Source organism: Aplysia californica, unplaced genomic scaffold (assembly GCF_000002075.1).
Source record: "Aplysia californica isolate F4 #8 unplaced genomic scaffold, AplCal3.0 scaffold00054, whole genome shotgun sequence".
NCBI lineage: Eukaryota > Metazoa > Mollusca > Gastropoda > Aplysiida > Aplysiidae > Aplysia > Aplysia californica.
In genome coordinates, this window is record NW_004797324.1 from 1660113 (window position 1) to 1672143 (window position 12031).

Here is a 12031-nt window from a genome sequence, read left to right on the forward strand (position 1 = left end):
GCCAGGAATCCATTTCTGCAATCAAATCTGAGATAAAATTAGGCATTAATAAAGTAAATATTCAACAATGACAGATCAGATACACAAACACACACAAAAACTCCTCAATTCTAATTACTTTTTTTTTTTAATTGGAAAGAATCTCGAAACAATTTTTTTTCAAAATTAAAAAAAAAATCGGGCAGAAGCTCCTGCCCGGACAGAGCCCATTTTCGTTTAAGACGATGTTTTTTTTTTTTTTCCAAAAATATAAAAATTGTGCAGAAGCTCCCGCACGGGCAGAGCCCATTATCAAATCAAGGCCAGGACAATTGGGGAGAGGGTGGAGGAGACACAAGTTAGATCTGCAACAAAGTTCAAATTCCCCATGGCTCATTAATCTAAAAAAATTGGGTCTATTCAGGAATAGGTCTAGCAATTCTAAAGGTACCAACTTATTTGATAATCACGAATTATTATGAATGAAGCTCTCGAGTAGGAGAGTCCATTTTCAGCAGTAAACCAGCCTCTAAAAGTTGTATTAAAAAATAATTCAATTGGTGCCGGTACTTGTTTCACGAGTCTAAATAGATATATTGGCTAAAAGAAAACGATTAAATGAATTAGTTATCAAAGACTTTGTCAGATATTCGCGATATTCAAGAGAATATATTCATTCATCAATGAACAAATGCCAGCTGCACCCCCTTCACAGACGAATTCATCAAGCTTGTTGTGATCTTTAAAAAGAGGTCACCATTACGGAATCATCGATAGAATGAAATGGTCACGTGACCAGAAAAAAACACCAATTTTAATGACTAAAAACAAATTGATTTAGATTTCACCATATTTTCAAGAAATTTAAGCTTCTTATCTTTCTATCCAAACCAGATTTACAACAATACTGGGTACTGAATTAATTACAGGACGCTCTGAATGAGACCACCCGTTAGCATGTTTGCGATCTCGGCTTCAAGCCCTAGCTAGATCCAGGTCAGGCAAAGGTTGATGACTTTATGAAGAACTATGTAACACTATAACAATCTAAATAACAAAATCAACTTACCGCACATCTCCTGAATATCCCTATCCATGATTGGAAGCACAATGCAGCCCTTGATATGCACTTGTGTACGTGAATAGAGCGTAATCGAAAATAGGTTGTAGTGCACGTAAAGAATTCTTCGCCATTGCTGAATCAAGCGCGTCGCCAGAGATGGGACCAGCATGTGTGTTTACAAAAACAAGCGGCACTAAACGGCTGCCAGACCAATCGTAGTCATTTTTGCACACGATTCCCTTGACATGTTCTACTTTTGAGTAGACCAGGGTTCTTTCGACCAATCATTGGTCAGACTTGGAGATGTCCATTCTAAAAATAGGTTCCAAAACTCCCGATATTTTTGGGTCAACAATTAACTTTAGCAACAAGCGCTTGGTACCGGGTGAAAGCTTATTCAAAGCTCGTTCTTGCACTTTTTGTTTCATGACGATAGCAGTTATAGCCGCTTAGCGCGAAGGCTTTTTATAAAGCACCCTAAATTTTTGTCGCCGCGGCCGGCATGAAAAATGACGTGAAAAACGCTTTCCCGTGCATTTCGGTGACCTTTTTAGATAAATTCCTGTACAATATCTCGTTCCGTGCCGTCCTCAATGGTTTGATTTTAGCTAAAAACAATAGTTGAACTGACTTGGTTCGAAACGGGGTGAAGATTGGTGTCAAATTAGAAGAATTATGGTTGATTTAAAATGACCAAATTTCGAGCTTCCTACACACTTTCAACTGCGCAGAGGCGGGGGTTTGTGGTACCTACTAGATTTAGAGCTCTCTGCAAATCGCGCGTTGGTGCAGGGTTTGTGTGGAATTGGGATCCTCATACTCGTACTCAAACCTTGTAAGCCGTGTTTTATTTTAAACTAAAGGGTTCCCGTTTCATTTTGTTGGTGATAGTAAATTACATCGTGTATTGTATACTCTATATTTTAGCTTTCTGTTAAAGATTCGCAGATTTTCAGTGTCACTGCATATTCTTGCCCTCCCACAGTTCTTACACCTCTCAAACTGAATAGGTCTACTTGAGCCATTCAAGTAATTACTCTACTTTGAGTTGTCTTTCATGTTTATTATGTACAGTATACCTTGACACCCAAACTGGTTCTTGACAATTGATATTCTGGCTCTAGGCCTTTTCTCAGGCTCAAAACAAGATTCATTTTTATATATATAGTGTGAGTATGATGAGGGGGAAAATATAAATAAGTAAAGAACAGACTGAAATACCTAAGTCACGCAATACCCCAGTGCTACACTGACATGTTTTTGACTGGATATGGTGTACCTGCATGCGCGTGTTTGTGTGTATATTATATATAATATATAAATGGAGCATGCACTGTCGTTGTTGTGTAACATGCCCCTGGAAAATTGAGAAGCCGGGCAGTCACCCTGGAACAGCGTTTTTGTAGGAAAATCAAAACTATGATTTCTTTCGGATAAGTAAAGGCCTATCGGAAATAGGCTTTCGTCATGAATTTCTTGACCAAATCTCCTTGAATTTGGTGGGAAGTTCATGGCAGGAACCCTGAGTACACTTTGATAATAATTATATTAATAGTATTGTGTTATTTGTACCAGAGGTTGGTTCTAAACCATAAAATTTCTCCCCCATAGCATGAAGCTTGATACTTCTTGATTATTGTGGGCTGTCTTTTTATTTGTTACAAACGTTTTCTTCTTTTTGACTTTCAGAATGTAGGTAATGTTGTAATTTTCTGTCTTTTTTCACAAAGGCTGGCAAAACTCCATCAGACAACACGACGGGGCGCTTTCTGCTGGATCTGGTCACAGGAGTTCCGCATATTGACTCGGATAAATTTGAGAACATGTTGAATTCAAACATGAAGGTAATTCGTTTTAAATGGATACTATTGCGTAGCAAGAATAATTAGTTCCCTACAATATTTTTTTTTCTGGCTCCTTAACTTACTGGGTACGGGTCTCGAACAGACAGCATCAGGCTTTCTCTGGGTTTTTTCCAAGATAACGATCTAATCATTCAATATAATTCTTGTACAAAGCTTTTGCTTAGGGTAGTAATTTTCCTAACCAGGAAAAAATGAACCAGTTTAGATGGGAAAAAAACTACTTCCGCTTTGGTAACCCACTAGAGGCCTAACAGCTTTTTACTTGGCCAATTGATTTTTTAAAATACAAGAACAAACGATGTTTGAGAACTTTGCAAGCCGGTATCATAATAATTAAATAAAATTTACTTATACAGTTGTGAGTGTGAAAATTGCCAGTATAGAGTTTCTACCAAGGCATGGTCAGAGAGTTACAGCAGAGTCAAATGGAGTTATTCATTTGATTTTTTTCGTCAACTGCAGTGATGGTTATTTGGGGGGGGGGGGGGGGGGGGGGGGGGGGGCTTTTTCAAAAGGATGTCTGTCGTCTAGTACATAAAAATGTATTTCATACACTTTTGAAGGTCTGAGTATGGAAGTATTATTCTGTGTTTGAAATACATAGTCTGTTTTCTAGTAGTACTCCCCACGGGCTTGCCAGTGCTGAAGAACAATTATATTTTAAAACCAGAATTGCAAAGATATTGAGAATAAAGCCCGTAAGTCAATTGGAGAGCTCTTTTGCTGCAGTTCTACTTTGAAAAGCTGGAATTTATTCAATGGGAAAAAGTGTGTATGAAGGGTTTGAAGGGGGTTACTTTGTCAGTGCCCACCATTTTGTGCTTAAAATAGTTGTTTTGTTGTTGTTTTTTCGAAAAGGCAGCTATGTTGAAGGACTGCTGGTCATGTTGTTTTATAGTTTTTTCATCCAGGCAATCTGTCCTGAGGGGATGGGGCTTTCAGTTAAGTCTTGGATGCCTCCGTTCTGTTCCTGTCTCTGTATAAAGTTCTTGGCACATGTGGTTATCAGAATGTTGGCGTGAGTGTTGGTACGTACTCTGGAGTTGTTTTCTCCTTATTTCCTATCAAACATCTACAGTGGAGTCCACTTATAACAAGTCCTGAAGTAACGAGAAGTCTGTTATAAAGACATTGTTCAAAAACCCTGTTTTTTTCCTTCTTTATCTTTGTAAATAAAATACTGCCATAGCGCAATCAGATAAACACAAGTCGGTTATAACGGAATTTTGCTGCTGCAGTGCACAGTGCATAGGCCATTTATACATGATGAAAACCTCGCCTGTTGAAAAACTTGTTGGTGATCAAGCGAAACAAAGAATGGGACAGCCCATGTGTGCCAACGATGAAGGCCGGCGCGAATGAGTTGGGAGGGAGTGGCATGCGCACACAAGCCATTGTGAAGCAGAACGCATTGCCTGATAGTGATAGGCCTACCATGCCTCTCACTTCTCTGATGCAGGGATGGAGAGGTCACAGTGCTGTGATGGATCATGGAGCGAATGTGCGCAAGCAGACGCGGGAACGCACCACAGGGTGTAGTGGGGTGGGGGAAAACACAGCGGGCAAGTTAGCCTAGAGAACTTTCGTTCTGATAGGCAACACCGAGCTGTCAACAGCGCTAACGCTAGAGAAAGAAACCTGATTCAATTTTTGGTCAGGTCATGTTGAACAAAGCCATCATCAGAGGAGATAACAAAAAGGAATAAACAGAACACCAAACTCATAGATTAGGCTTGCTTTATTATTTCCTTTGAATTTATTACTGGATCCCTTACAAGAAGAATCCTGCTATAACGGGCCCTAACTCGCGCGGTAATTCCCTTACACGCCCCACCCTGACCTAGCGTATTTAGAAACGAAGTGTCACCTTGACGAGATTTTGATTTGCATAGTTATAGCAAAAAGTTTCTTCTTTCGTTTGATACCGAAACGAAATTTTTCGGGCCAGTAGTTTTAGTATTAGAGCTGATCGAAGTGCGATCACATTACCGTACAGACAATTCGAAAGTGTCTCGACTTGTTGAAATGTGACACAATTGAGTTCGAAAACGGAAATAACGATGGATTTGAGCAAAAACAAGCATATGACAAATCAGATGGCCCAGATTTTGATGAAATCGTTGTAGCAAGAGTTTGGGGGCGATTCAAACTGATCAAACGTAGAAAATCTAGAATTTAGTTCTAGGGCCTGACCGCGAGGCTGAGAGTGAGAGTGACGGGTCGGACACCCGATTGAACTAAAGTTAGAACATATCCAACAGTGTGTGCATACATAAAGTTATATTTTTCTGAATCTACATTTGGTTTTCTTTTTAACTTTTATTTTTTCAGGATTTTTGGAATTTGTTTAGTATTTTTTAAATGTTTTTTTTTTTTTTTACGTTTGTATTCACGGGAGGTGGGTTCCTTCCCTTGCTTAGGATCTAACAATGGACTTCCCGTCCAGGCCCTTAGGGTGTAATGTGTTAATGTTCTCTTTACTTAAACAAAATGTTACTCTACTCTGCAGGATCTTCTGATGGTGGTGTACCTGGCCAATCTAACAAAGACACAGCTAGCCCTGAATGAGAAACTCAGCACGCTGTAACTGAAACGGAAGATTGTTTTTATTTATATTTGTCATCTGCTACATGTACATTCATAAAGGGAAGGAGTTTAGCAGGAGCATGTTCAATAAATCTCTGGCAACAGTCCATTCTCTTCTGGTTGTGTTGAATGTTTTCCTTCTCGTACGTTCTAGTTTTGTACTCTTCTTTGTTGTCCTCTTAAAGTTAAACCACCTAAAGTTTACACTGTCTCCTCTTCTTCAAATGATAAATATTTCACAATAGCATAAGTGTCCATAGTCGAAGGGTCTCTTTCAAACTCTAGAAATCAGTCATTTTATTACTAGCGGATCAAATCAGGACCATGGCTACCAAATATGCTCTCTGAGAAAACTTGTACTCGTTACTCAAATTGGAGCTCAGCAGTCTCCAACAAAGGTGCTTGGATGCAAGGGGAATACGGCATCTTGGCTGATTTATCAGGGGGAGGATCCACTGTGACTCGTGGTCAGGCCCACAATCTGATAAATGATCTGGTGCACTCAATCTCAACGCATTTTGGCGGCATCCATTGTTGATGAAGAAAACAATGGGCGAGTGTTGGCTTGAAGTGCACGAACGAAACTTGAATTAACACTATAGGCCTAAAGTGTGCAAAGACTCTCCTCGCAATGGTCAACTTGCTGAGTTGTTATCCCTATTTAATTTGTGGAGGAGGTCCTGGTTTGATAATAATAGGTAATAGGTACATTTTTTTTTTTCATGTATAAGGCATTAAGGCTGTGAGTGGTTGTTGGGTGCTCTGGTGTGGTTTTGCTTCTTCTTTCCTATCAAACGTCTATCGTCTTTATCTCCCCTCCTTCTTTTTTGTATATGTTACTATTGTTACTCTCTTGTGACACCTCTAATCTTCGGCACTTATATGACCTTGTGTTGCAAGTGCCGTAAAAAAACACGCTACCAAAACTTAAAAAGTGGGTAAGGCTTCTCCACACCTAAAAACACGTACGTCTGCACACTCCCACACATACACACACACACACACACAAACAACCGACTGAAAGATCATTCAATATAATTTGCAAAGCAGCTATTGGAAGACTTCCATCCCAAGTTTATTCATCTGGATCTGGAGATCAGCACGATGAATGTAAAAGTCTTTCTGCCCCTCTTCTACAGTAAAGAAAGGCTTACCAATTTCACGTCACCCAGGCATGGTGCCGGTAGGTAGGCCTACATCACCAAAGTTAGTCTAGCTACAAATCAGACCCCGACCCGGACAAGTGGTTGAAAGCCTTCTTTGGATTACCAGCTCTTGATGACACCGCTGATGTTGAAGATGCTTTCCACTTCACATTGGTGGCCGAAGCACCTGAGATTGAAGATAATTAAACCAGCCTATTGCTGCAAGGGTATTTACTTATACTTTACTTCTCCGATCCAGCAGCCATTTTAGTTCTTCTAGCCCTTCCGCCTGAAAGAAAGAGTACTTACAAACCATGTTGAAATTCCCTTCTTCACCTGTCCCTCTAAGGTGTAAATTATAATCTATTACTTTAAAGTGCATGTCTAACAATATGGTACTCGAATCTGAATTCGATTAAAGAAAACCCTTACACGTTGAGCTCCAGGAGCAAAGGTGTGATGAAATCTGGTAAAAATGTGTTGAGATCGAGATCATTGAAATGATCTCTTACTTTGACTTTGAAATGAACTGACATGATCCCTAGGTAGGTTTATGACTTATGGCGAGCAGGATGGTAAACCTTGATAACCAATCACAAGGGCATGAGGCAGGTAATTTTCACTCATCCAATCATCTCATTGCTCCTCCTCTAATGGCTTTCCATCTCTGACTGAGTTCCCCAGTGAAGTCGTAACACACATCCTTATGTAGTGACCACACCAATTAACCCCCCAGATGTCATGGTAGCCGATCATCAGCAGTCAGGGGCGCTTCTGTGGTGCTGTGGCCGATCTATAATTCTTTCTTCTTTCTTTTTTTTTAGGTTTATTTATAATTACATTGAAAATAAAAATAAAAAGGGGGAGAGGGAGGGGGTTACTTGGTAAATTTCACAAATAAGCCCACCCCTCCTGAGCCAAGTTTCTCTCTGGCACGAGAGTGGTTGACCATTGCCATTTCCCTAGTGTTCACAGTGAACACCGGCGCCCCCGAAGACCCGGGACAAGTGGGTACGGCATAATCCATGCCCCGCAGTAAACAAAACGTCGCTGGGAGATGAAGACCAGTTATCTCTTTTACTGTCTCGCTTGTGATAGCAAAATGGATACGTTCTAGAGTGCCTTCAAAATCTGGGACAAGGTGTACTCGCGATGCCATTTCTGACACGATCTCAGCTCTCATCGCTTCATAGCTAGCTGTCTGCCTGACTTTCTTCTTATCCACATTACATGTACTGCCTTGACCAGAAACCAGTCTCAAAACAATGACCTTTGCAATTTCTTTGACAAGCGCTTTATAAATTCCTTTTAATTGTTCAGATTCAGTTTCCAAAGGATGAGTTATTAACTCTTTCGAAACCAAGTGTGCAACAATACTTGCTAAGTCTTTGCCCTTCAACGTTGATGAAAGAGGAAGTTGAAAGTCTTTCAGACATAGTTCACACACAATAAAATGCCAAATCTTCTTCAGGTCAACGTGAAGTTTCTGCCACACTCTGGAGCTAAAAATTTTCATAACATTTACAGTTACTTCAGATGCAATCAATGAGTTTCTCTGAAGCTGACTCCCAAAAGAGATTCTTTGAGCTGTGCCATGAGGGTGAGAAATAGAAAAAGTTAAAGGGTTGTTCACAAATGGCCAAATGTTTGTTTTACAATCTTCCTTGGCCTTCTTCACACTAGAACAGAACTGTAGTAACTGCTTGGACTGGGCGAATTCACACTCAAAAATGCAAAAGTCATGATCCACATTTACGTGAACTATTCTCACACCTTTGCCATTTGCGACTGATGTAAAATCTGTGTCACTCTGTAAAAAACACTCTACCCTAGTGCTTTTAGCTTCATCATCATCAAAAACAACATGAGCTGCCGTAGATATCTCAACCACGAGCTTGCTTTCCTTGGACACTGAAAGTTCACTCAGATTACTCAAGATACACCCACTTCCGAATCGTAGTTTACGCGTTCCTTTAAGACTGGGAAGGCCAAATCTGTCTGGCCGGTGAGTTGATGTGTAATTGGTCCTTAGGCGCACCACAGAGAATGCCAGCTGCTTGATTTGAACAAGAATGTTAGGATGTCTGCTCTCCACCGGCAAGTCCTCCAAAGTTAACTCGGCGACGGGGGTGAACAGTAAGTGACCCGGGTTTTTCTTGCAGCGCCGATACATGATGTCACAGACACCTTCATTTATCACGTCATCACAAGGAAGAAGGGCCATTTCACAGTGGATTCCTGAGGAAAGTGAGGTAGAGCTAAATGTTATCTGAGTGCTATTTTTACCAAAAGACAAAAAGATGAGGGAAAAAGAAAACTGGCGGAAAAGGAATTTCACCACTCCAACCAGTTTACAGACCTAAAGTTATGTCTGAGGTTTATTAATGGTTAGGGCGTTCTTTATTACATTCAGGGGATGCAAGTTCGATTCCCAAGCACCAAACAGGGGAAGCTTTTATGATTATCTCTTTCTGTATGCTACCAAGATGCTGTAATCCATTCAGTCTGAGCCGACCCTGATAAGCAGAGCTGAAACATGTGGCGTAAAATATAAAATGTACAATAAACAGACCAGCGATATAAATAAATGAATAACCCATAATTTCTCAAAGAGACATTTTTGCTAGAGGACACAAACCAACTTTGATTTTGTCATAACGAAGAGGATCAAAAGACCTAGATATATGCTGATTGATATCAGTTCGTTTTGACGACAAGTTAGTTGAAATCAGATACTTAAATTTTAATGCTTGCCCAAAATTACGTTCGGAGTATCAATTTTAGTTTTAAGCCAGAGTTTTACGGCAGTTGCAACACAATAAGGTTATAGGTGCAGAAGAATAGAGGTGTTGCAAGAGAATGACACCCTACCCCCCCCCCCCCCCCTTTCCACACAACATACACAAAAGAAATTTCGGAAATATATATGGACGATAGAAGTTTGATAGGAAAGAAGGAGCACGTCACACCAGAGAATCCGCCAACCACCAACTGGTAATATCACAAAGTTGGAATTCTTGATTAATCTTTGGATTCGAGTTTTCTAGGCTATTGTGAAGTTTTCTGTCCTTGATATTAACCAGACAAAGGGTTGGGGGGGGGGGGGTCACCATGTGGTAGGTTCTATTTCGTTTCTGCTCTTACCGTTCTAATCTATTGTTATTGAGTCCAGGTGGTTATCTTTACCCGAACAAAGCAAGTCGAATTTACCAGTGTTACCGTGTGTAACTTAAACTATATACTATACTTCCTTACCCTGATTTAAGGTTGCTACTTCTCCTTGAAGAACAGCCGAAGGAACTCTTGAAGATTCTGAGCGGGATAAAACATTTTTGAAGAAAGATTGATAAAAAATAATGATAATGTTAAGGAGTCAGTCAGCAATGAAATTACACCTTGTAATATATATATTTTTTTTTAAATTTAAAAAATATATTTAAAGACATCATTTTTATGTCAGTAGATTCATGTCCAGTGCAATGTTATGTTTAACGACTATGTATCGACTTACGTATTTTTCGAATTGCATTGGGTATAGATATATCTATCATTTTATTATGTATTTGTATGTGCTCATTTCGTAACGATGTGTAAGCGTGCGTGTGTGATAAGCAAGTAAATGCGTGTGTGTGTGTGTGTGTGTGTGTGTGTGTGTGTGTGTGTGTGTGTGTGTGTGTGTGCGTGTGAGTGAGTGTGTGTGTGTGTGTATGTGTGTGTGTGTGTGCGAGCGCGTGTGTGTGCGTGTGTGTGTGCGTGCGTGCGTGTGTTTGGCATGCATATGTGTGCACATGTGTGAGTGTGAAGTGTGCGTGAGTTTGTGTGTGTGTTTGTGTTTATGTGTGCGCGCGTGCGTGCGTGTGCGTGTGCGTGCGCGTGCATGAATATTGTTCGCACACATGCATTTATGTAAAGCGCCTAGAGCTGTGTTCACACGGGAGTGGGTGCTCTAGAAATGATCTTCATATTATATATATACACATGTATATATACACTCACACAGGTTACAGGTGTATTATATAGATTCTAGTACATGTATATATAACATATATATAATATCGAATTTGCGTAAGATGGAATCTCAAGGGAGCCTGAAAAAAAAATCCCACTTAGATATTTTACGTCTTAAAGTTAGACAGGGGAATTAAGTGGGGAGATGGAAAAGGGGGGGGGGGGGTATTCAATGGCCCTGCGGGTGAGATCAAGTGTCGCTCGTCGGGTCGGCAAGCAGTCACAAGGCACAAGTGGTCAAAACTTCACACCTCTCAGCTGCTATCCTCTCTGATAATGACTTGCATCAAGGTCTTTTACCTTCTTATACGTATCCAACTACCACTAGTTCTTGCATTTTTCTTAGGGCCACTGTCTGACCTACAGAAACGTTTGAACATCTCTTTCGCTTCCACCCCTAGCCCCACCCATCGGTGTAACAAGCACAGTCAACTAATGCTACCTCTCACTGCCATGTAACAACGATTCGAGATACCCTTTTCTCGGCTGGCTGTACGAAGAGGGCAACAGGCATTGGTCATACTAATTTCACACCTCTGGCCTCAGGCTGCCAATGGAAGTTTCCGTGCTGGAGCCCCACTAGAGCACTTTCACAGGCACTCGTGAGATTTCACACCCTCATCACCCTGACCATCTTCATCGCTCAGGGCTCACATGATGGGATAACATCTTCCCTTAAATTGCACCCCTACTCCCCTTTTTCTCTTGGTAGCAGAACCGGCGGAACCAAACTTGTTAGTTTTGTTTCAAATCAAGGCTTAGCGGGCAAAGCATTTTCAGTACAGGTAAAACCCTCAGAAAGAAGAGGGTTGTTCTTTCTGCTTCCACATTGGACAGGTTTTCGTTTTATACAGATAATTAATAAAGAGGAATATCAAGGGGGGAGCGGGGAGGTTTCCGTTTTCGGCGCTCCGTTTTACACAGGATTCTGTTTTTCACAGGTTTCCGATAAGGCAGATTCGACTAGTGTATAATATGCATATTATATATATATATATATATATTATAATACAGTCAGGTGGCCATGAAACACCGTCTGTTTCTTGCTGATAATTGGCTTTTTTAAAGTGAACGGGCCAATTGTAGCCTTCTTTGAGTACCGGTCTAGGCCATCTCAGTATACTGAGAAGGCCTAGGTACCGGTACTTCCTCATTTATAAATTTTGATTGCTTTTCTCTCCAAGAGATTCTCAGCAGTCTCCTAAGAAGACATGCGGCTAGCAGCAGCCCGTCAGCCAGAAGCTGATTGGCTGTGGGTAAGCTAGTGGTGCTCTGATTGGCTGTGGTAGGCCAGTGGTGAATATTGTGTTGGGCCTATGATTCCAGTTTTAGCGGTTCGGAAACTTCTGAAACAGTGCTGTAAATATATGAAGCCTAATCTACCT

The 12031-nt window shown here is 40.7% G+C and overlaps 2 protein-coding genes across 2 annotated transcripts in view; one reads left to right on the forward strand and one right to left on the reverse strand.

The window, feature by feature from the left end:
* LOC101850146 (eukaryotic translation initiation factor 3 subunit F) overlaps nucleotides 1-5602 on the forward strand; it is a 24944-nt gene extending 19342 nt beyond the window's left edge. Inside the window, exons 7-8 of the mRNA XM_005092875.3 lie at nucleotides 2773-2886; nucleotides 5417-5602. Coding sequence (XP_005092932.1) covers nucleotides 2773-2886; nucleotides 5417-5494 — 192 coding nt within the window. The 3' untranslated portion in view covers nucleotides 5495-5602. The remainder of the gene's footprint in view (nucleotides 1-2772; nucleotides 2887-5416) is intronic.
* Nucleotides 5603-6526: 924 nt separating this feature from the next.
* Nucleotides 6527-9950, reverse strand: LOC101850542 (the record flags this gene model as incomplete). Its single annotated transcript, XM_005092877.3, is given in 2 exon segments — nucleotides 6527-8876; nucleotides 9894-9950. Coding segments are annotated over 2 exon segments (1418 nt in total), but the record flags the coding sequence as incomplete, so codon positions are not given.
* Between the last annotated feature and the right edge of the window lie 2081 nt (nucleotides 9951-12031).